This window comes from Oncorhynchus masou, chromosome 1 (assembly GCF_036934945.1).
Source record: "Oncorhynchus masou masou isolate Uvic2021 chromosome 1, UVic_Omas_1.1, whole genome shotgun sequence".
NCBI classification, from domain to species: domain Eukaryota; kingdom Metazoa; phylum Chordata; class Actinopteri; order Salmoniformes; family Salmonidae; genus Oncorhynchus; species Oncorhynchus masou.
This window is the reverse complement of record NC_088212.1, coordinates 63,963,766-63,988,616: the sequence shown is the minus strand read 5'-3', so window position 1 is coordinate 63,988,616 and position 24,851 is coordinate 63,963,766. Positions and strand designations below refer to the sequence as shown.

At 44.6% G+C, this 24,851-nt stretch overlaps 1 protein-coding gene across 1 annotated transcript in view; it reads right to left on the bottom strand.

Moving 5' to 3' along the window:
* LOC135548026 (tight junction protein ZO-1-like) overlaps positions 1 to 24,851 on the bottom strand; it is a 142,489-nt gene that overhangs the window by 24,953 nt on the left and 92,685 nt on the right. The window contains exons 3-16 of the mRNA XM_064977223.1: positions 14,943 to 14,999; positions 13,355 to 13,479; positions 13,073 to 13,175; positions 12,557 to 12,881; positions 12,129 to 12,235; positions 11,155 to 11,323; positions 10,745 to 10,886; positions 6,087 to 6,223; positions 2,097 to 2,202; positions 1,805 to 1,955; positions 609 to 717; positions 357 to 404; positions 167 to 252; positions 59 to 126 (exon numbers count right to left, since the gene is read on the bottom strand). Of these exons, the coding sequence (XP_064833295.1) occupies positions 59 to 126; positions 167 to 252; positions 357 to 404; positions 609 to 717; positions 1,805 to 1,955; positions 2,097 to 2,202; positions 6,087 to 6,223; positions 10,745 to 10,886; positions 11,155 to 11,323; positions 12,129 to 12,235; positions 12,557 to 12,881; positions 13,073 to 13,175; positions 13,355 to 13,479; positions 14,943 to 14,999 (1,733 nt within the window). The remainder of the gene's footprint in view (positions 1 to 58; positions 127 to 166; positions 253 to 356; positions 405 to 608; positions 718 to 1,804; positions 1,956 to 2,096; positions 2,203 to 6,086; positions 6,224 to 10,744; positions 10,887 to 11,154; positions 11,324 to 12,128; positions 12,236 to 12,556; positions 12,882 to 13,072; positions 13,176 to 13,354; positions 13,480 to 14,942; positions 15,000 to 24,851) is intronic.

Sequence of the window (24,851 nt, the reverse complement as noted above, 5' to 3'; positions counted from 1 at the left end):
GGGGATGATCCCTCTCTCCTGTATTCTACCTGATCCCCTGTTCTCTCCTGTATTCTACCTGTTCTTGTTGGGGATGATGCCTCTCTCCACCTCCTGGTGGTTCTTGCCAATGCGTATGGCGTCTCTCTCGCTGTATTCTACCTGTTCTCAGGAGCCCAGTTCTTGCCGTTGTAGAGTTCTCATTGGTGTCCACTACACGGAACACCTCTCCCTTGTTGAAGCTCAGTTCTTGTTGGGGATGACCTCTCTCCGCTGTATTCTACCTGTTCTCGTTGGACGTCCTTCCGCTCATATGACTGCCTCTCTAATTCTACCTGTGATGTCCGGTTCTTGTTGGGGATGATGCCTCTCTCCACCTCCTGAATGCGAGTCACCCACATCTGACTCTACTATCCGACGGTAAACTGGAATTGAGGGAAAACGGTAGAAGAAGAAATTTAGTAGGGAAAGATTTTCAGGTATACGATTGAAAGCGTGTGTAAAGTTCACATGTAACCAGGTTAACTTAAAATGTGTGTTTCTGTGCAAACGCAAATCTATACACTCTCAGACCCTGTCAAGATCGCAACGCGCATTTATCTAACATCTGTTTTCCCCATGTTACTCACCATCCTTCTTCTTCTGGGCCAGAATGGTGACCTCTTCACCCCTGGGAAGGTCTAGGAGGAACAGCACAGCCTCCTCTCGGATGATGTTAGCAAAGTCTATGTTGTTTACCTACAGAGAGGAGGGAGAGAGAAGAACAGAGACTATCAGGTCTCCAAGGTTCAGGCCAGTCTACTTCCCCACCTCAACGCCCTGCGGTCCCCAGCACAATATCACGTTTATTTACCCTGCTGCAGAGCCAGCGCTTGAACCAGTAACACATGGGGTTGAATCATAGAGAACAACGTTCATCCTCCTCAGAAAGGAGACTTCAAGTCTATCTCAACTAGTCACACTGTGAAGGCCAGGAAACACTCACAGGCTCCCTGCCCAGGGGTGGAAAACAACATCCTGGTTTGTGTCTGAAACAGCACCCTATTAACTATAGTGCACTACTTTTCCCTACATAGTGAAGAGGTCAAAAGTAGTGCACTATATAGTGAATAGGGTGCCATTTGGGACACATTCCTGGAAGCCCACTCATAGGGAATAGCACAGAGCCTAGAGATGTGTTTGTACAGCAGGGAAGGAGGCTAGCAAAGAGGAGGAGTTAGCCCTCCCCACATACCACCTTGACCCATACTGTGGTGTGGGAGGAACACAAAGCATGGTGTGTTTCGTTAAAATGTGTGGCTAGTGATAAACATGATTAAATGAATCCAACACTGATATCAGAGAGGACTTCCATCAACAATACTTCAGACAGGGCCTGAAAACAACAACCTCTATTGTGTGGTTCAGAGTAAACAAAGGAAAGACAGAGAGGAGAAGAGCCAGGCGTTGACCTCAGACTGATTCACCGTAATTACCATTTTCTATCTCACATCACTATGACCAGTGACCACACAGTAGAGGTCATTGTTGATCCATCGGCTACTGGGTCACATAGTTTAACAAAGTGTTTCCAACTAAGCGTGGGCAGCGATGAGAACGTTTCCAGAACGACAGCAGACGTTCTCCAGCTAGTACAGAACAGAACATACCCTTCAACACTATCTACTGTGGAAAAGAACAAACCACATATCCTGCGCACTTTCCAAAGAGGAAACTTTACAATGGCCTTGTTGACAAAAATGTGACAATCATTAAAAGTGATGAAACATACCCAACAGCTAATAATAATAAAATGTGTAAAGCAGGTATGAGATAAACTTCTTACCCTGAGAATCTGGTCTCCTTCCTCCAGACCTTCCTTGGCAGCTGGGCTGTCCTCCAGGACTCCGGCTACAAAGATGCCCACGTCGTTCCCTCCGGCCAGCCTCAGGCCAACACTCTCCCCCTTCTTAAATTTCACCAGCTTCATACTCGGCCTGCATGGGGAGTGGGCATCATACACAAACATACGTTTAGATACTACTGTTCTTCAGGGAGCTATTACATTTCAGCAAATAACATGGTACTGACATATATGGTAATAATAAAATGGTTTTAACAGGAAGACTGAGGATTACCTGAGGATGCTGTCATCATGACCAGCGCTGGGCACTGGGGCATCAGAGGGGCTGACTGGAAGGTCCACATCAGGCTGGCCAGGCTGGGCATACACTGGCTTTGGTTCTACAGGACCAACACACACTGATAGTATGACCACACACACATGTAACACACTAACCTGGTAGAGGAATGTGAATGTAGAGATGACTGAGTTAGAGTTAAATACAGTGGGGCAAAAAAGTATTTAGTCAGCCACCAATTGTGCAAGTTCTCCCACTTAAAAAGATGAGGCCTGTAATTTTCATCATAGGTACACTTCAACTATGACAGTCAAATTGAAAAAAAAAATGAAAAAAAAAATCCAGAAAAATCACATTATAGGATTTTTATTGAATTTATTTGCAAATTATGGTGGAAAATAAGTATTTGGTCACCTACAAACAAGCAAGATTTCTGGCTCTCACAGACCTGTAACTTCTTTAAGAGGCTCCTCTGTCCTCCACTCGTTACCTGTATTAATGGCACCTGTTTGAACTTGTTATCTGTATAAAAGACACCTGTCCACAACCTCAAAAAATTGTAGACCTGCACCAGGCTGGGAAGACTGAATCTGCAATATGTAAGCAGCTTGGTTTGAAGAAATCAACTGTGGGAGCAATTATTAGGAAATGGAAGACATACAAGACCACTGTCAACCTCACTCGATCTGGGGCTCCACGCAAGATCTCACCCCGTGGGGTCAAAATGATCACAAGAACAGTGAGCAAAAATCCTAGAACCACATGGGGGGACCTAGTGAATGACCTGCAGAGAGCTGGGACCAAAGTAACAAAGCCTACCATCAGTAACACACTACGCCGCCAGGGACTCAAATCCTGCAGTGCCAGACGTGTCCCCCTGCTGAAGCCAGTACATGTTCAGGCCCGTCTGAAGTTTGCTAGAGAGCATTTGGATGATCCAGAAGAAGATTGGGAGAATGTCATATGGTCAGATGAAACCAAAATATAACTTTTTGGTAAAAACTCAACTCGTCGTGTTTGGAGGACAAAGAATGCTGAGTTGCATCCAAAGAACACCATACCTACTGTGAAGCATGGGGGTGGAAACATCATGCTTTGGGGCTGTTTTTCTGCAAAGGGACCAGGACGACTGATCCGTGTAAAGGAAAGAATGAATGGGGCCATGTATCATGAGATTTTGAGTGAAAACCTCCTTCCATCAGCAAGGGCATTGAAGATGAAACGTGGCTGGGTCTTTCAGCATGACAATGATCCCAAACACACCGCCCGGGCAACGAAGGAGTGGCTTCGTAAGAAGCATTTCAAGGTCCTGGAGTGGCCTAGCCACTCAACCCCATAGAAAATCTTTGGAGGGAGTTGAAAGTCCGTGTTGCCCAGTAACAGCCCCAAAACATCACTGCTCTAGAGGAGATCTGCATGGGGGAATGGGCCAAAACACCAGCAACAGTGTGTGAAAACCTTGTGAAGACTTACAGAAAACGTTTGACCTCTGTCATTGCCAACAAAGGGTATAAAACAAAGTATTGAGATAAACTTTTGTTATTGACCAAATACTTATTTTCCACCATAATTTGCAAATAAATTCATAAAAATTCTACAATGTGATTTTCTGGATTTTTTCCCCTCATTTTGTCTGTCATAGTTGATGTGTACCTATGATGAAAATTACAGGCCTCATCTTTTTAAGTGGGAGAACTTGCACAATTGGTGGCTGACTAAATACTTTTTTGCCCCACTGTAGTTACGGGATAGGAATGGGTCAACATTATGTAACACTAGAGCATGGTTCTTGAGAAAATCAGTGTTTTCCTGGGACCCAAGCTCATGAAAACATGTCCCCTTTTCGGGGCCTTAAGCGAGATTTGGTTTGTTCCCCTTGACTTCACGGGCAAAATACACTATACTTACAAAAGTATATGTGGACACACCTTCAAATAGTGGACTTGGGTATTTCAGCCACACCCGTTGCTGACAGGTGTTTAAATTCGAGCACACAGCCATGCAATCTCCATAGACAAACACTGGCAGTAGAATGGCCTTACTGAAGAGCTAGGTGAATATCAACGTGGCACCGTAATAGGATGCCACCTTTAAGTGCTGTTAGTGTGAAGTGGAAACGTCTCGGAGCAACAACAGCTCCGCCGCGAAGTGGTAGGCCACAAAAGCTCTCAGAACTGGACCGCCGAGTGCTGAAAAGCACGTAAAAAACGCCTGTCCTCGGTTGCAACATGCACTAATGAGTTCCAAACTACCTCTGGAAGCAACGTCAGCACAAGAACGGTTTGTCGGGAGCTTCATGAAATGGGTGTCCATGGCAGAGCAGCTGCACACAAGCCTAAGATCACCATGCGCAATGACAAGCGTCCGCTGGAGTGGTGAAAAGCTCACCGCAGTTGGACTCTGGAGCAGGGAAAACATGTTCTTTGGAGTGATGAAGCACACATCTGGCAGTATGATGGACAAATCTGTGTTTGGTGGATGCCAGGAGAATGCTAACTGCCCCAAAACATAGTGCCAACTAAGGTTTGGTGGAGGAGGAATAATGGTCTGGGGTTGTTTTTCATGGTTCGTGGTAGGTCCCATAGTTCCAGTGAAGGGAAACCTTAACGCTACAGCATACAATGATATTCTACACGATTCTGTGCTTCCAAATTTGTGCCAACAGTGTGGGGAAGGCTCTTTCCTGTTTCAGCATGACAATGCCCCCGTGCACAAAGCGAGGTCCATACAGAAATTATTTGTTGAGATCGGTGTGGAAGAACTTGACTGGCCTGCACAGAGCTTTAACCTTAACCCCACCAAACACATTTGGGAAGAATTGGAATGCCGACTGCGACCCAGGCCTAATCGCCCAACATCAGTGCCCGACCTCACAAATGCTGTTGTGGCTGAATGGAAGCAAGTTCCCACAGCAATGATCCAACATCTTGTAGAAAGCCTTCCCAGAAGAGTGAAGGTTGTTATAGTATAAAAGGGGGGACCAACTCCATATTAACTCCCATGATTTTGAAATGAGATGGTCAATGAGCAGGTGTCCACATACCATGTTGTGTATTTTAGTGGCCCCCCCCTTCACGGTGGAGAGAAAAATTTAAGTTTTAAATAGAATTTCCTGCAATTCTACACATTGTTGCCATGGGAGAATTATTTGCCGTTTTAAAGCGAATTTCATGCAATTCTCTATATTTTTCCATGACTTATGCCATGCTAATATGATATTTGAATGAGAGTGACGAACAAAATCAATGGGGGCCCCCTGGAGGTCAGGGCACCTGGTCGGTATTCGTTTATGACAGTGGAGGCTGGTGGGAGGACCAACAGGAGGACTGTAATGTCTGGAATGGCGTCAAACATGTGGTTCCCATGTGTTTGATACTGTTCCATCTATTCCATTCCAGCCATTACAATGAGCCTGTCCTCCTATAGCTCCTCACAGCAGCCTCCTCTGGTTCCTGATTACTACAAGTTTACTGTAGATAGCTGGCTATACTAACTTAGCAATACATTTTTTTTATCTGACATGGCTAATGTCAGTGACTGACATTATAAGAGAAAAATTGCTGATGCACAATCATATTTCGAAATCGCACCTTGTGAATTATACTATTCTAACTCTCAACAGTAAGTTGAAACCAAGGCTGAGTTCCTAGCCAAAATAAATAAATAAATACATATATAGATAGATATATTATTTTACTCTGACATGTCACGACCCACCATTGACATGTTCATGATGACCCATACTTTAAGAAAGACTGTGTGGGGAAGGCCCATAGTACTCTAGTCTAGAGGAATTGTCTAGAGTACTATGGACTGGGCTTTTCTGATATGTGGGACAAGGAGTACAGAGTGCATTCCAATCTAGGGCGGAGGAGAGGGGAAAGCAGAGAGGGATAGGCACAGTACAGAGGAGTGTCAAGGCCTGTTTTGATTCAGGCAGTTAGACAGGTGGAGGCAGCTGTGGAGGCAGCAGGGGCCCTGACTGACCTGGCAGTGGGGGCAGTTTGTCCTCTCTGGCCAGTGGCTGGTCGCTGATGGCCTGGATTAGGGCCTCCTGGGAACCTTTAACAGGAGTCGACATCACCCCGGGCTTGGAAATCCTCTCCTCATCTCGACTTCTGTGGCTAGAAAAAGAAACAGTTGATTATTTATTTTGGGTTTGTTCATTATTTCCTTTGTAGGCCTACCATGTGAGATGAAGAATGGTAGCAATTATGAAGAGAATAGAAAGTTGGATGGGTGAACCCTGAGTCTAATTATTTATTTATTTTAAGTATAGGAGACAAAACAATGTCACACGACCTCTGCACCCTCTCCACAGAGGGCTTCCTACACAGGCTGCTTGGAGAAGGTCCTGTTGTTTTATCCCAGGGACGCAGCCACAGTGACGGAGTGTGTGATCTTGTGTGTGTTGTTATGAGAGCGTCGTGTTACTGACATCACAGTGTGGAATGAGTGATAAGGCACTAGGAACAGTAAAGAACGGCCAAAACAGTAAGGAGTTCGACTCAAACTATTTGAACTACACGTTTGTAGGGTCCGACCTAGTCTCTGCTGGCCTCCGTTTCACCTCTGCATCGACTGCATCAGCAGCAGAGCAAACTCCAGGTGCTTTCAGCTATGTGGTCTACAGAATCCTCTCAACCCTACAGTATCACTGACAACCACACAGAGACCAGAAACACTACTCAGTCATACCGAAGCAGACATTTTTCTAAAAATGTTTTGATTGAGAGCTGTGTGCATTACAAATGATTCATTCCATTTCTCTTCTCAACCTTTTAACCAAACCACATCAGCAGTACTGTATACCTGCCAGAGCCAGTCCCAGCTCACCACAGCCAGGCACTGAGTGTTCAGATTCAGATGTGCGAATGCCGTGCTCCGTCTCCGCAGCTCTATTCGGCTGCTTCTTAGAACAATGGGTTCAAATTCCAGCCTGGTCACATGACCCCGAAGCTGGCACAGGACTCCAGCCAGCATCCAGCAGCTTTTTACACAGGAGGAATGTAGCGGTAAGCTACACTAAAGCTGGACTGTGCCACCATCTTACACCCAACACTCACCCTCCCTCACACAGGACTTTAACAGGATAACATGCACTCACTCTCCCTCCCTCACACAGGACTTTAACAGGATAACATGCACTCACTCTCCCTCCCTCACACAGGACTTTAACAGGATAACATGCACTCACTCTCCCTCCCTCACACAGGACTTTAACAGGATAACATGCACTCACTCTCCCTCCCTCACACAGGACTTTAACAGGATAACATGCACTCACTCTCCCTCCCTCACACAGGACTTTAACAGGATAACATGCACTCACTCTCCCTCCCTCACACAGGACTTTAACAGGATAATATGCACTCACTCTCCCTCCCTCACACAGGACTTTAACAGGATAATATGTACTCACTTTCCCTCCCTCACACAGGACTTTAACAGGATAACATGCACTCACTCTCCCTCCCTCACACAGGACTTTAACAGGATAACATGCACTCACTCTCCCTCCCTCACACAGGACTTTAACAGGATAATATGCACTCACTTTCCAAAGACAAAATCAGACTCAAACACCAGCAAACCAAAACCTATTAGCTTGAAAAGTGAAATGGGGATCCTTGCCTTCCTAACATTCAATTTCGTGTGTTTGTAAGAACAAATGAAAACACTCCATCAAAAGTGAGGAAACAAATGGGGGGAAAAAACACACATTTCCTAGACGCAAAATGCTTATTATTTAAGATTAATTCACAACACATGGACCTAATTTCATCCTCATATTGAAAAGGAATGGAGACTACCTTTTGATAATCCATATCTATTTATACTTTGAATGAAAACTACAAGTGACAAATTGCAATTGCAATTATTCAACAGTGAAACTCCTGATAATGTATTTGTAGTGCAGAGTGCATTGGGGACTGTAGAAATAAATAGATATTAAAAATGGCTGCAGTACATGCAGAGCAGTCTGCGCTGCAAGGGACGAATTTCAACAAGGCTGTAATCGCCTGTCTGTCTATTTGTCCGTCCGTCCGTCAGTCAGAGCGGGCCTATTGGCCGGTCCTGGCAGCAGCCCCTGTCCCCGTCCTAAATCTCCTGTGCCCTCCCTGCCCTGTCCTGGGTGAAATGGTGTTAAGAGGCAATACATCAACTAAACAGAAATTCCTACGTAGTGCTGTCCTTTTACCTTGCCTCCCTTCCTCTTTTCTTTCTCTGCTCTCCTTTTCTAAACACAACAGTACACACGGACCAAAGCACAAATCTGCAATCTGTTTCCTTATTTCCTCCTGTGGCGTCAATATAAGGTTACACTGTATAAATGGATATCTCAACCCAATAATCTTGTTGCGATAAAATGCGTTTAGCATCATGGAAAGAGGGATACTTTAATTTTGTAATTCCCATAGACCACTGTCGTAACAACCATCTAAAATGGGACTGTTGCACAGCTATATTTTGTTATTTGAGGAAAATCCCGTACAAAACTAAATGCAGGAGGCTAACTAACACTATTTCACAGTTCAATGAGGTACTCTCACTAATACGTTTTTTTTATTTCACCTTTATTTACACAGGTAAGTAAACTCGTCAAGTCTTGATTACAATGACGACCTGATGGTATATTAGGGAATGTATTCTTACAGGGACAAGAGAAACATTTAACTATAGAGAAAACCTCAACTATGTGAACTGTCTGATTCTGGGGCAAATCTCTGTGGGAAGTGTGTCAAATTCCTGCCTGGCCTCCTGCATAGCAAATACATACTGTGATGAGTCCTGCATGCATACTGGTATGGTTATAGCCAATCCCTGCTGACACTCACCATTTAGTCCCTCTTGCCTGACATTCATAAAGCGCAAACAGAGTATGGCTTCAAACTGAACTAGTAACATTCAAACCAAGTGCTCAAGGCTCATCAATACAAGGTTCAGGAATACAACATGTATTATGTTACTCATTGTGTACGTACACAAAGACAAGTAAGACCAATTCAATATCCCCAAACCTAAAGGCTAACTCTGGAAAGAAAACGAGACAGAAAGACAGTTTATTAATCTAAGGACCAACCTAAACTCTAGGATGGTCTCAACAACTACCGGCAGGGTGTTTTTGTGACATTGTGACACTTACAGTGGGAGTATTCTGTGTAAGAATGTCCCTGCGTTCCTGCATTGAGACAAGAATTGTTATTCCACAGTGATGTTGACAGTGACATTGGGGCTGATTTACGGTAGTTGGTTACTGGAGTGGCTTGGTGACAAACAGGCAGCTGTAAATCACTAACAATTGGTCCCTCCAGATATCTAGCATCTATCTAGCCAGGCATTCATTCCAGCCATGACAAACTGACTTTAAAGCCATTACACAATTTCGCCATTCATCCGATTCCATATGGGTTGACAGGGCTTGGGGTTTAGACCCAGAGCATTGAGGAGAGACCAGTACCGCTACGAAGTACCAACCAACCGGCTGTTAGTTTTCCCATTTCAGATCAATGGTACAGCTGCTTATCTGCATTAACGCCATCATATCAGGATGTCTAAACACTACAGTACAGCAGCACTGAGGAGGGAGCTAAAGACAAGGTACAACAGGGGGCTAGGGGATGCTAAATCTGTGTGAGATCTCTGTCAAATAAATTGTGTTGTGTTTAGTTTTGAATCCAGGGCTTTCTTTTCTACAGAGCCTCTCCTCCAGGGCTCAGAGCCTTTTGTCAGAGAGAGAGAGAGAGACACACACGAGCTCCATCTGGGCAATCCATCCCCATCCTGGTTAATTGCTGTGATACGACAGGCCGTGTGATCAGAAACCAGCAGCCTTCCACAGCTCTATCCCTCCCTCCAGCCCCTCTGGCGCCACATAGTCAGTCTGAGGGGAACTGTCAAGCCTTGCTCTGTAAAGGCACCTCATCTACTGGTCTACTTCTCTGTATAGCGACTATCTACTTAGTCAGCTACACAGGCAGCTATGCAGGCAAGCCAGTCGCCACTACTACATGTCTGTCAAAGCCGGTTACTGCATCTCTCCACTGCTTTCCATGCAAACTTACTTTAGCCTCCAACTGAAGAGATGGAAAGAGAAAATTGTGCAACAGAGGAAAGAAAACACAAGACATTCAATTGACTGGGAAAATGGAAGAAATTAAGCACATGTTAATATTTAGACAGTTTATCAAATATATAGTTAACATTGTACTGACTGATGCTCTGGCCCATTCCAGGCTGGTGGTGAGGGTTTCCTTTAGGTTGTGATGAGTTATTATGGATACTGTATATAGGGAGACTATATGGTGAGCTATAGGGGACGGGACATCGATGTGGAAAAGCATCAATATCCTCTCCTCTGGCTCGCTGTGACCTCTGACCCCTACAGCAGGTCATTATGGGACTGCAGGGCTTATAGAGGCACATCTTTCTGTTCTATTCATCCTGTGTCTTCATTATCTATTGATACACAGCCCTCTAGAAGTGCTGGCGATTAACACTAACTAACCATTTACAGACTTTAACATGACACATGATGAGGCTTGAGTTGCAGCGCTGTGGGTGTCTGTGTGATATGTATGACAGCTGTGTGTCCCATGAGGACTGTGTAATATATATACTGTGTGTGTGTGTGTTTTCCTTACCTGCCATTGCTAATCTGCCGTGGTGAGTGTCGGGAGGGGTCCGAGGGCTCAGACCGGGTAGGGGAGCGGGATCGACTGCCCCGTGCTCGATCATGGGATCGAGTGGAATGGTCTGAGGTCAGTGAATGAATTTCTGAAATGTCTGTTAGAACAAAGTGGTGTTTAATATGGCAATTGAACCATGACAAGTAAACCAAGAAAAAAAGTTTTAAAAAAGAGAGAAGAGAAATCAGTGGAAAAAAGATTAAGTAGTAGGTTTTCCTTTTCAGATACCTCTGGGAAATTGCACCCACATAATATCATGCCATATTGTGAGCTAAACTAAACGGTGTTAATCAATATGAGGTCGTTAAAAAACGAGATTGATTGAGGTTAAAGTCCTGTAGAGAACGCACAGAGCTCCATCTCACCGTCTCGGTCGGAGTTGTTGCCGGAGGGAATGCTGTCGTCCATGTCGGGGATGTTGAGCAACGTGGCTCTGTCGTCTCTCTGGACCACCATCTTTAACTTGCCCTTTGACCTCTCAATCAGCTTCTTAGCATCTATTAGCGACAGGTTCTCGGTCACTGTGCCGTTAATCTGAAAAAAAAAAAAAAAGTGTTTAAGGAAGGTTTCATTCTCATCATTGTACAGTTTAACTTTGGACTCGTGCAACAGCACACATACACCAAAGCCATACAGTACAAGACCTATAATGACGTTTAATAATGTATGATTTTAGCAAATGTTCCACATGCACAGTGCTTTACGTATGGTCACTTGCAGTGAGAGACTAAATACATCATATTTTATTGCATAAAAATGAAATCACCACTCCCTTGTTTTAAATGTTTATAATGGAAGGCTAAAGTCTCACAACCACATGTTATACCTCTTTCTTGTACACACTTTCGTAGTTACTACATTTGGAAGACTCAAGTTCGATACAAGGACTCTCTTTTGAACACAGTGAAGTGGACTAAAACAGTCAGAGTCCAGGGTGTACCTTCTTGTGATGAGGTAATGAGGTTTGATGTGGTAATGAGGTTTGATGTGATGACGTTTCCCATCAGCGACTGACTAGTCAGGAACAAAAGCTGAGTGATGGAATGCATGGAACGCATGGCCCTGCTTGAGGACTGAGTAGCATACTAATGAACTTTGAACTCCCATTACAGGCATCTCTCTCAGAGGGAACATATAAACAGTGTGGCTAGAAGTCATAGTGAAACAGGCCCAAAATATTGCCTCATGTGAAGTGGTATGCTTAGTATATATATATCTGCTCTGAATCTCAGCTCAGTCCCCGTTTCTTTGAGTGCCCGTCACAGGATTTGAACCGGTGGCATTCCCACTCCAGGTAATCGTCTATAACGACCAGCCCCATCATGTCTCTGGTTCTCACCTTCAGCACCACGTCTCCCTCCTGGATGTTTCCATCCCGTGCTGCTAGGCTCTCTGGGGAGATGTCCTTCACAAAGATGTGGCTGGCCAAACGCAGACCATACTCTACTTTAAACAACAACAACAAAACAATATTAGCAAAGTACTGTGCAATACCACACCTTAAACTGTAGGGTCAAACTGACAATGCAAAGGAAAGAAAATCGGGCCTCCCGAGTGGCGCAGTGGCTTAAGGTACTGCATGCAGTGCTAGCTGTGCCACTAGAGATTCTGGGTTCGAGTCCAGGCTCTGTAGCAGCCGACCGCGACAGGGAGACCCATGGGGCGGCGCACAATTGGCCCAGCGTCGTCCAGGTTAGGGGAGGGTTTGGCTAGCCCAGAAAGAAATCATTCATTCTGAAAACCTAAGCTGGACATTGCAGTGCCCACCTTCATTCTTGCGGGACTTGACAAGGGTGACTTTGGCGGGGCGGGACGGTGTAGAGGACCCTTGGGATCGGCCGGAGCGGGGCGAGATGCTCCTCTCTCGCGAGGCACTGTGTTCCCGCCGGCTGCTGTTGCTGCGTTCACGCTCGCGGTCGTTTGTCCGCCTGCTGGCCGTGCCGCCGCTCGCCGCTCCGTAGGCGCTGGTGGGCCCGCTGTGCGGCTCGCAACCGTCGTCTTCATCCGTGTCCTCTTCCTCGTGCTCGGACATAGTCTCCCTGTCTCCTGGGCGGGACACCGGGATCTGAACCTTCCGTTTTCTTCTGATCGTCTGGGGGGGAGAAAAGGACATATAATCATTCTCAACCACCTCAAATGACCTCTTATCAACTCAATGAAGTGAGAAATGTATCTAAATCCCTGGGGTGGCATTCATAGAAGAGGAATGTACTTGCTGAGGATGGAGGACCATAACATGAAAGGTTAGCCTGCTGGCCATTCCCGAGGAATACAACAACTCACTATTTTTGCATTCTTTCCACTCTTCCGAAGCTGCTGCACTGCGTACGCATGCTCTACATTGTCCATGGACACCGCGTTGACCATTACCACACGGTCATTTTCCCTGGAAGGAGAAGAGAAACAAGGATGCTCAATCACGGCCAGGATCTACATTGACCACTCCCAAATCAGGACCATAGCGGTAACATATAGGGCAGGTTACCCAGATACAGATTAAGCCTAGTCCGGAACTAAAAATCAGGCTCACAGAAAATCTCAGTTGAAAGTGTTTTCTGCACTTACGATAAGAGTCCTTCTGCTGGGCCTCCCTTCAGGACGTCGGAGATGACAATGGAAGTCTCACCACTCTGGAAGTGAGGGTTGTCCCGGCCCCCTGAGATGGCTATGCCGAACCCAAACCCTGGGGCCTGCACACATCACACACATACACAACAGAAGTTGGAGACATGACGTCTGGGACAACAGTGCATGTTTTCTTCATTTTATCCATCTGGGAGTTTTGCCTGAATGCACTTGATGAACATAACACTGTACACAGTAGAAGGATACATACTTCCTCAGTTCAGTTAGTATAGCAGATTTAATACATAGAAAAAAAACACAGCTACTCTAGACATTTTATTTAAGCACAGTCAAAAGCTATAAAACCATCCCTTCATGTAGCCTAGATATAGCAATAGGATTAGTGTGTGTTATATCCATGGTTGTCTCCAGAGAGAGAGAGAGGGGAGAGAAGAGCGAGAGGTGTCTGGCACAGTGATCTGATCTGCTCTCAGGGCTCTCTCCTCTCTAGTCAGTCGGTCACCTCTGACTGTAGCCTCCATTATCACAGCCAGCCTGACTCTGTCCTGACTCCTGATCTCCTGACAGATGGCCAGGCCAGGACGCCACTCAGGACTGGAGACCGAGAGGAGAGACACTTATAGTAACCGTGGTGGTGATACGCTCGCTGACACAACCACACATTGACATCATGCCTCTAGCCTGGTCCCAGAGCTGTTAGTACTGTGTAGGCAACTCCTATGGTTGTTGTTATGTTATTAAACATCGCACTCTTCCAGACAGCCAATGAGATAATCCCAGTCAACAATATGTCTACACGTCACCTGAGGTTTCACTAGTCTAGTTCTGTGAGTGTATGTCATTGAAAGGTGTTAACACCAACATTTTTACAACATGCTTACTACAGTGCAATCATGGGGTAAACTAATTTAAGTGGTAGGCCTATACGGGATAATAATATGGTTTTGTAAAGGGAGTGGGTGGTGCCAGAGTTATGCCTTCACCACTGTCGTGATTCTCCTCGTTACAGTAGTTGTTTTGCTTTCCAATGCTCTAGTGTAGGGGTTGTTAAACTATTTCAGCCTGGGACCAAATGAGAAATTCTGTGTTTTCCTGGGACCAACGCTCCTGAAACCAGGCGAATTGCAATAAAATCACAGTATCGACTCGCAATACATATAGAATCGTGAGAATTGCAATACATATTGTATTGGTACCAAAGTATTGCGATAATATCATATTGTGAGGTCACTGGCAATTCCCAGCCATAGGTATTCACATAGACCAGTTCATGTGTAGTCTACACAACATACAGTATTCCATCTGATCCTGGAGTGTCATGGGGATGGCTGCCAACAGGAAGAGAAGAGAAACACACAGGAAGAGGACTCTATATAGCTCTCTCTTCCTCACCGCAGCTTCCTGACATCTGTATGCTGGGCCCATTGTGTGTTTCATCAGCACACTTCCTGATCCTGCAGCTGGCCTTCCCGGCACTGAGAGAGAGGGATGATGATGTAGGGATGGAGAGGGCTACATAGGAATGGAGAGAGAGAGAGAGAGTAACAGAGAAAGGTAAAACACTTACTCTGTGAAGGGTCACTGTGTGCTGTTCCCATATTACAGTTTCCTCCATCGCTGCGCTCTAAGACAGGGAGAGAGAGAGAGGGAGAGAAATGTCACTATCATTAGGGTAATGAGGGTAAGCGGTTAACACTGTGATAATGAGCATTCTGAACCAGGGTAAAAGTCCACGGGAGGTAATGTATGCAGCGTAAAAAAACGATACTCAAGAGGAAAGGATTTTCTTCTAAAGGTTGACAGAGAGATTGAACTTGTGGTAGACCTCAGAGTGTCTCTGGGTGGCTGGATACTCAGTCATGGTTTTAAAAGCCTATCATGTGCTCCTTCCGTTTGCAGAGCACTTGTGATGGTCTGGGTTTCATGCTGAGAGGAGAGGAGGCGGAGGCAGCCTGGAGGGCAATGCTCTTTACTGGGTACCCAGCGGACTGACAGAGAGAGGAGAGAGAGAGAGCCTGAGGACCATTATACCCCAAACACTGACTGACTGCACCACAGACCACTGGGATGTTCACCACTGCAGTGTTACCTAACATACAGACATACACACACACACAGCAGCAGCTTCGCCACCGTTGGTTCCCACATGTCCGTGTTACTGCATCACTGTGGGTGAGACAGACCCTGGAATTGCTTGCACTTTTGTGAGTACCAATGTGAAGTGTAATCTGCAAACATTATAGACGTGTGTTGCACAGAGTAGACAGCCCGCACAGATTCAATCTGGTTTACAGTGCAAGAGAATGTTTGTTTGCTATAAAAAGATGGACAGTCTTCAGTTTGTTTTAAGGTTCATCCTAGGTGAGAAAGGTCTACCTGGACCTCAGTGCTGCTTGCCAGTGTGGATTAAGCTAAACAGTAACACAAAAGGAAACACCAGTGACCAGACAGACAGTGGTGGTGAATTCATCACACAAGCAGGCAGCTCCCTCCCTCTCTGGGTCTAACACTGTCCTCTGTCCTGTCCTCCCCACAGTACCGCTCCACCCGTGACTGCACTTTGGCCTGCAGCTGTAAATCACAGCTCTGCACCCACAAATCCACTTTTACAAGTCTGACTGATGCACAACAAGCCCTTCTGGTATCCTGGCATTTAGCTGTAATGATACAGCTGCTCTAATGCAGAAGACCTGCGCTGGAGAAGAAAAACAAGCAAACACCTAACAACATTATGACTAACCTCCTCTTCATCCCCAATCATTCTCAGGACTACTGCGGTCTCCTCTAGACAGTTCATGTTTTGTCTGGCTAATGCTGAGTGGACCTGGTGAAGACAGCGCAAAAGAGTCCCGGGTATTTGGTGCCGGGCCCAGAAATGGAGATGTTGGTTTGGGAGAGCTTGGAGCTTTGGGGCGGCAGGGTGGCATAGTGGTTAGAGCGTTGGGCTAGTTACCGGAAGGTTGCAAGTTCAAATCCCTGACAAGGTACAAATCTGTCGTTCTGCCCCTGAACAGGCAGTTAACCCACTGTACCTATGCCGTCATTGAAAATAAGAATTTGTTATTAACTGACTTGCCTAGTTAAATAAAGGTAAAATAAAAAAAAAGAGCTGAGAAGCAGGGTGGAGACAGCCAGTGACACAGCATAGACTTCTTTCATACGAACATGTCTGGAATGGCCAGACTGGGAATATTATGCTAATATTATATGACTAAGAAGTTACAGGAATAACATGACCAGCAACATTAATTTCCCCTCAGAAATCCTGATTGACTCAGTTTGAGTGTTGTCAGAGTGTGGGTAGGAGAAGGGCTAATGGTGTCAGAGTGTGGGAAGGGAGAAGGGCTAGAGTTGTCAGGTTGTGGTTATGTACAGTACGGTCGTTGTGCCAGGGTGTGAGTATGTACAGTACGGTCATTTGCCAGGGTATGGGTATGTACAGTACGGTCGTTTTGCCATGGTGTGGTTATGTACAGTATGGTCATTTTGCCAGGGTGTGGGTATATAAGTGATCTCTTGAACTCCCCATATCTCTGTAATGAACACACAGTTAACCCTTTGACCCTGATTTTCATGGCAGCTCAATGTGGATGTTATTCATGTCCATAATTGGTGCAGGCAGGCAGGGTTTGTGCTGCACCTCCCTCCCTTTGTCTGCCCCTGAGACTCCCACATTCAGCCCACCATTATCTGAGGGGGGGGGCTGACCCATTTAGCCAAAGCCGCCCCCTTACCACACATTCCTGTCAAGTGTTTGTACGGCGGGAGGTCATACATTTTGCCAACAGTGCACTGCAAAACAGACAGTGGGGGCCCATGCTATGAGAAAAATGTCCATGCCGTTTGTGGACCAAGTGACAAGGGGGCCTCGTCTTAGGATGAACACAACACGACAATTTCCGGTGCCGACAGAGATGGCTGCCTCGCTTCGCATTCCTAGGAAACTATGCATGACAAGCATTTCGCTACACTCGCATTAACATCTGCTAACCATGTGTATGTGGCAAATAAAATGTTATTTTATTTGAAGCTATAAGGGGACAGGAAGGGAGCAAAGCTGTAACTGACATACATACTCTGTATGGCCAGTAACTGGATACATTCAATTAAAACTGTGGCCAGATCACATTGTAGAGATTTGTCTCTATCCCATACACAAGCAAACTACGCCCAGCAGAGTATCAACGCACAGCATTAACAATATATGCCTGATCTCTCCCTAAATACAGGAGCCTGAGACAATGAAGAAGGCTTATAATTCACTGCACTTACCCTAACCATCCCCCCCTCACACACCCCCTTCCAGCTGTGGGCCCAGATGTTAGTAGACAGTGCAGACACACACACGCGCTGAAGAATCTCCTCCAACGCCCATTGTTTTCCTCCCTCTTCCACTCACGTGGTTTTTCCTTTCACTGCTGTGGTGACTCAGAGAGCGGCCTTAGTAGTGGGACGTGTCTGACTGGGAAGGGCGTTATCGTATCGGTAGGGTGTGACTGGCAGTACCAGTCATGAGGGCGCAGGGCATAACGGTTATCGGTAGGCCTCTGGGTCAGAGAAGGGTGGTTAGTGAGTCAGGAGGAGAGGACTGTTTACCCCAGTGCGGCTAAACTCTGCTCTCGTCTTCTCCTCTGATGGGATTATCTTTTTAAATGATGCACCATAATCTGGAGCACCGATTAAACAGCTTGTTGTGAAGTGTGAGTAGTGTAGAACAGGGCCTGGTACAGAGAGAACACTGCAGAAATCAAGTCCCAATCTGAGGACATTACGCTTGGCTGTTCCAGCCATAAAAAGACATGTGCTATTGTTGCTGGGTTCTACTGCTGGGAACAATCCTAAAGAGGCCATATGCAGGGACACTATTGAAAAGGCCAGTGGAACTTGTTGCTATGATATGCATTAGTACTATAGTACATTGAATACAGAGAACAATACCACCGAACATTAGCAATGCTGTTGAAAATAAATGCAGATGGCCAAATCCCTGACCGGGACCTTTTCTGCCCTCCTTGACACCCAAGAACAGTAGGAGAACACTGGGAGTGAATATTGTTTCAGCCAGGAAAGCACAGCCTTGCATTCACCCATTTGACTCATGTAGCAAATGCTAACAATACTATCTGATGGAAACTGTTACAGGAATATTAAGCCTTGTAGCATAGGGCCAAAGCAAATGACTAGCTAAACAACATCTGATGTTCCAGAACAAATATGACCGGAACAAATACCCCCAAAACGGTGATTCTCTCATCTCAAAGTCACAGTAGAGTTACATAAAACAATGAGTGCCTTGATATTACGAGGGGGATGTTTGGTATATTTATACCATGATTCACATTTAGTCAGACTTGAGCCATGGCCAGAGAGGCCCTGTTGAGAAACAAAGAGTAGGCAGGTGTGGACAGCCCAGTGTACAGCCTGGGCCTTGATCTGTGGTTAAAGGGGCTCTTTGTGTTACTGAGCCCTCCCAGAGACAGAAGTGCAGGCCATACTACTGACAGCCCAGATATAACCTGTAGCAGACAGCTTTCAGCAGGAGGACTGGGACTCTTTCATGCTATGTGTTGTAGTGTTTAGGTATATAACAAACTTCCTCATCCTGATTCTCTGTCTAGCGATGGTGCTCTGTCTGTGTGCGCGTGTGATTAGCAATTGAGAGTGTTAGATGTGTATGGGAAGGTTAGCTACCTCACTCATTAAATGATGACTGTGCTCTTGTGCTCTCTCCTCATTATTCCCTCATGCTGGAAGGAAGTCAAGCTGCTATAAATAACTCCTGTTATCCATGATGATTACAGACGTGGTTTTCACTCAGAGAATCTGGAATCATGCAGGATAATCAGTAGGACAAAAAGGCGTGAGGAAGCATGGGACAGGTCACCTCCATAGAAATAGAATTACAGAACACTGACTTGAACGGGGAGGCCCGTTTTAGTCATTCTATAGTCACTTCCTCCTTCCGCTGTAAATACAACGAAGTGGGGAACTAACAGTTTGAGTTGGTAGCTAGCTAACTCTCCCTTTTCATGAGCACTATTCATTTGTATTCTTTCATTTCAAAAGGGACAATAGGCAATAATAATGACTCCGACAATACTGAGGTATAATAGTTCCAGATTTAGCTAGACAGCTCATTTCTCATTCATAGTCCCATGCAAGCAAATGAGGGAAATTCACAAACAGTAGCCTAAGAACTTTTTTCAGTGTCAGGTGTCTAACTAGAGCAAGAGAAACCAAACGTGATGAGACCAGGTGATGAGGTTAAGTCAAGCGGTCAGTTATGACCGATCTCATGAGCAAACAGGAAACACAGGGAGCGAGAGGGAAGTTTCTGATCTCTGCGTTCCTTGATTACATGTCACAGTCCACTATTAGTCATCATCCCTTTATGGAATCAAAAACATGGGAGTGTCACTGCCAACATAGTGCCCTTGTACTGTCAACAGCTGCTTTGGTGTTCAGGTTTTTGTAGCATTATTTGTTATAGCTAGTAGTCTTCATGCTCTCCTTCAGCTGTCCCTATAGAAGAACCCTTTTGGGTTCCAGGTAGAACCCTTTCAAAAAGGGCTCCTGTGGGGACAACTGGAGAACCCTTTTGGAACATTTTTTCTAAGAGTTCATATAGGAAGGATAAATCTAAACACAAACATGGTTGACTTTAATGTGAAGGTTGCTGTGAAGTAAAATCCTTAGCATTAGGTCAGTGTGTCTGTGTGGCCGTGATTATATGGAACAGGAAGCTACCAATAGCAGGATTAGCCCACAGGAAGTTGAGTTCCCTTCCTGTTTGCAAGGAATAATTTCAGCTTGGAGAGAAAATATCCTGGATGGAGAAAGAGAGCTCCTTGGAAACATAACTAATCATATTGAAAACACTTAAGACAAGGTAAAACAATTCAGCCAAACCCACACATTTCTCAAATTATAAAACATAAGTGTTACATGTGGCAAAATGTTGTATAAACATTACATATGGTAATTATTCAAAGGCCATAAAGTCAGTGTGATACAATACTTACTCAAACACAGAACATGCACATTTCAGAGAGAGTGGACCAGGTTTCTGGTTCTGATCAAAGAAAATAAGAGTTCCTGAGGGTGTCTTGTCTGTCTGCCAGAGGGTAGGCCTATCGCTCAATGGGTGTCATCTTTAGATGAATACCAGACACACAACAACACTCCAGGAATAAAAGCCAGTTCTAGAGTCAACATGGACTTGGGACATAGACAGAGACACAGCTACAGACGCTAGCTATTCCCTATGCAGCAGCATCTGCACTGAATCACCATATAAGCCAGTAGTAGTGTTCTTCACCATAGGCCTACCACACAGAGTTCTAGCCAGCACCTGCCCTGACCGATCATGGAGGCTGAAGGTACAATTAGGTGATCAAGTCATAGCCTTATTTTAGGGCATTAAATCAGCCATACATTTTTTGTTGCCCAAATAAAAAGACTAATTACAGTGTGGATTTGTTTGGTTATATTTTACTAAAAAACCACAGCAATAATGGATGGGTAGATTATCTATGAGTGGAGGTATTTAAGGGAAAAGACTGGGGAAACAAAACAACGTTGCACAACACATCAAGTTTGCCCAGCAACCAGGCTGTCAGGCATGACTGGTTGGCTCTCAAAAACAATACAGTCAAAATGAATGCAATCTAACCAGAACATCAATGCAAATATTATACTGGTAGGCTAATGATTGATATTGAACACATAATTGTGGTGCATTGAAATGTAATTCTGCATTGCAACAGTTTTGTATTCAATGACAGACGACGAGCTCACTTCCCTTCCACGGCACAATTGTACTTCCCTGAAGGGAAATCCTCTAGGTCACAATCAAAAACACACACACCCTTGCACTAGTGCTCCAGATTTTCTGATTTCCAAATAGAAACGTGTAGGCCTAATCTGCCACCTAAATCTGCTGTAGAACATGGGTACATTATTTCTACAATATATTATATATACAGTACCAGTCAAAAGTATGGACACACCTACTCATTCAAGGGTACTACTTTATTTTGACTATTTTCTACATTGTAGAATAATAGTGAAGACATCAAAACTATGAAATAACACATATGGAATCATGTAGTAACCAATAAAGTGTTAAATCTAAATGTATTTTAGATTTGAGATTCTTCAAAGTAGCCATCCTTTGACTTGAAGACAGCTTGCACACTTGGCATTCTCTCAACTAGCTTCATGAGGTTGTCACCTAGAACACATTCAATTAACAGGTGTGCCTTGTTAAAAGTGAATTTGTGGAATTTCTTTCCTTCTTAATGCAATTGAGCCAATCAGTTGTGTTGTGACAAGGAAGGAGTGGCATACAGAAGATAGCCCTATTTGGTAAAAGACCAAGTACATATTATGGCAAGAACAGCTCAAATAAGCAAAGAGAAGCGACAGTCCATCATTACTTGAAGACATGAAGGTCAGTCAATAAGGAACATTTCAAGAACTTTGCGCAGTCGCAAAAACCATCAAGCGCTATGATGAAACTCTCTCTCATGAGGACCACCACTGCTGCAAATAATAAGTTCATTAGAGTTTCCAGCCTCAGAAATTGCAAGCCGAATAAATGCTTCAGAGTTCAAGTAACAGACACATCTCAACATCAACTGTTCAGAGAAGACTGAATCAGGCCTTCATGGTCGAATTGCTGCAAAGAAACCACTAAATACTAAAATTTGAGATTTTGTTTCCAACCACCGTGTCTTTGTGAGAGGCAGAGTAGGTAAACAGATGATCTCTGCATGTGTTGTTCCCACCGTGAAGGATGGAGGTGGTGGTGTGATGGGGTGAGGGTGCATTTTGGTGACACTGTCAGTTATTTATTTAGAATACAAGGCTCACTTAACCAGCATTGCTACCACAGCATGTTGCAGCGATACGCCATCCCATCTGGTTTGCGCTTAGTGTGACTATAATATTGCTTTTCAACAGGACAATGACCCAACACACCTTGAGGCTGTGTAAGTGCTATTTGACCAAGAAGGAAAGTGATGGAGTACTGCATCAGATGACCTGGCCTCCACAATCACCTGACCTTAACCCAATCGCATAGTCATTTCACCCCTACCTACATGTATATATTACCTCAACTAACCTGTACCCCCACATACGGACTCTGTACCGGTACCCCCTGTATATAGCATCGTTATTGTTATTTCATTGTGTTACTCTTTATAATTTCTTACTTTAGTTCATTTGGTAAATATTTTCTTAACTCTTCTTGAACTGAACTGTTGGTTAAGGGCTTGTAAGTAAGGATTTCACAGTAAAGTCTACACTTGTGTATTCAGCGCATGTGGCAAATAAAGCTTGATTTGATTTGAGATGGTTTGGGATTAGTTGGACCGCAGAGTGAAGGAAAAGCAGCCAACAAGTGCTCAGCATTTGTGGGAACTCCTTCAAGACTGTTGGAAAAGCATTCCAGGTGAAGCTGTTTGAGAGAATGCCAAGAGTGTGCAAAGCTGTCATCAAGGCAAAGGGTGGCTACATTGAAGAATCTAAAATATATTTTGATTTGTTTAACACTTTTTTGGTTACTACATGATTCCATATGTGTTATTTCATAGTTTTTATGTCTTCACTATTATTCTACAATGCAGAAAATAGTAAAAATAAAGAAAAACCCTGTAATGAGTAAGTGTGTCCAAACTTGCTAGCAACTTTTGACTTGTACTGCATATATTTCCTTCTTATACTAAGGCCAAATGATCACACTAGATGTCGTTTTACCTTGACAATCTTTGTCAACTCCCTGGGCACTGCTCTACACGGGTGCTGTTATAAACACTCTCTGTCTCACAGACACAAACACCCACCCCAATACACACTAAAAACAAGGCCTTAATCCATTTTATATACACTAATCCTTTAACGGTGGGAATGATTCAGAGGAGCAGCGTACAGTGCTCCTAGTACACCAGTGCAGCTAACAGTTTTCAGGGCTCTCTTTTTGATGCGAGTGGGTCAACCCATGTGTGAAGAAAAACACCTGGAAGAGCTGTGTGTGGAACAGTGGACATCAAAACCCACAGACGTCCACAAACAGGACCAGTGACCACCACCGTATTACTGGACATTTTCATATTGACAGCTGTCTTACAAGGCAATGCCACTGACAGGACTTACTGCTGGAAGGCTGCAGCTCATTGCTCAACACAGCAACGTATTTATCCTACAAGAACTGAATAGAAGGACTAAAGTGGATAACACAAGCTGGAGAATTACAAGAGGAAGGCCAATGTACAGAGAAAATCCATGGAAAAAATGAGTAGCTAAGAGCAACGGAGTTGGCTTCTATATTGGGCACCCTGAAGACCCAAAATAGAGATGTGACTAAAGGCGTCCACATGCTTCCCAGACAAAACAGTTCGGAAGAGTTTGTGGATATATAATGACGACGTTTGTTTGTTTGTTATGGACTTCGTAAGGGTTTTTTCAGTTCTTCTGGCACAAAAAAAAAAAGTTTCTTGAGGCACGACGAAGTCTGTAGCCAAAGTCCACACCCCTCCGCCAGCGATTGGTCAACAGTAGGGCTTCTTCAGTAAAGTCTGTTGAGAGACGACTAATTTTCATGCACATTTTTTCATTTAGAAATACCGCACCAAACATCATAGTTATAAAACTGCGCGACCAAACTCGTGAGTCATCTTCGATTAATTCTGAATATTTTAAGGAAGTGTATATTGGCTACGACATCTGAAAATGGACATCCAGTACACTTTTTTTCAAGCGAATGTTTTTAAGGGAGTATGTGAGCACACTCATTCGGTTCGCCTAGCCGACTTAGGCTAGCCGCCAGCCAAACTGATGCATGCTTTTAGCCACGTAGACTTTTATAAAGGATTTACATAGCTGGTGAGGTATAGAGAGAATGAATATAGAGTGAAAACAACCCACATTACTGCATACACATGTGATAGCTCAGGAGGAGGATGGGTGCCTGGTGCCTTGGGTTGTGTGCAGCCCTCTGGATGGCTGGGGTTCTGTAATGGGCTGTACATCACTGCTCCACTCAAGAGATGTGACAGATTCCACAAACAACAGGCTGCTATCAGCCAACCACAGACAGGCTCCAGAGCAGAGAGAGCTGTACCGACGGGATGACATGACACCACAGGCTTTCCTATGACATAACCCTCCCTAAGCTCCTCCTCATAATATATGGGATGTGTGTACTGCGTAAGGTAAAACCCCCCTCATTTCACAAGCCTGATGAATACTGGAGATACTAGAGAACGCGTCCCTTTACATTGGTTTGGATCATCTATGCTCTTATGTACTCAACAGCAATGGAGCCCAAATTATTACTACTTTCATCTCGCTAGTCAAATTAAAATGGAGGTGCCAACTCAACCGCTCAGACAATATTAGCCTGCTGCACTAAAAGAAAATGTTTAAAAAAAACTGTAGTAGAAAAAAGAATGCTTAATCCGGTTAAGCGCTT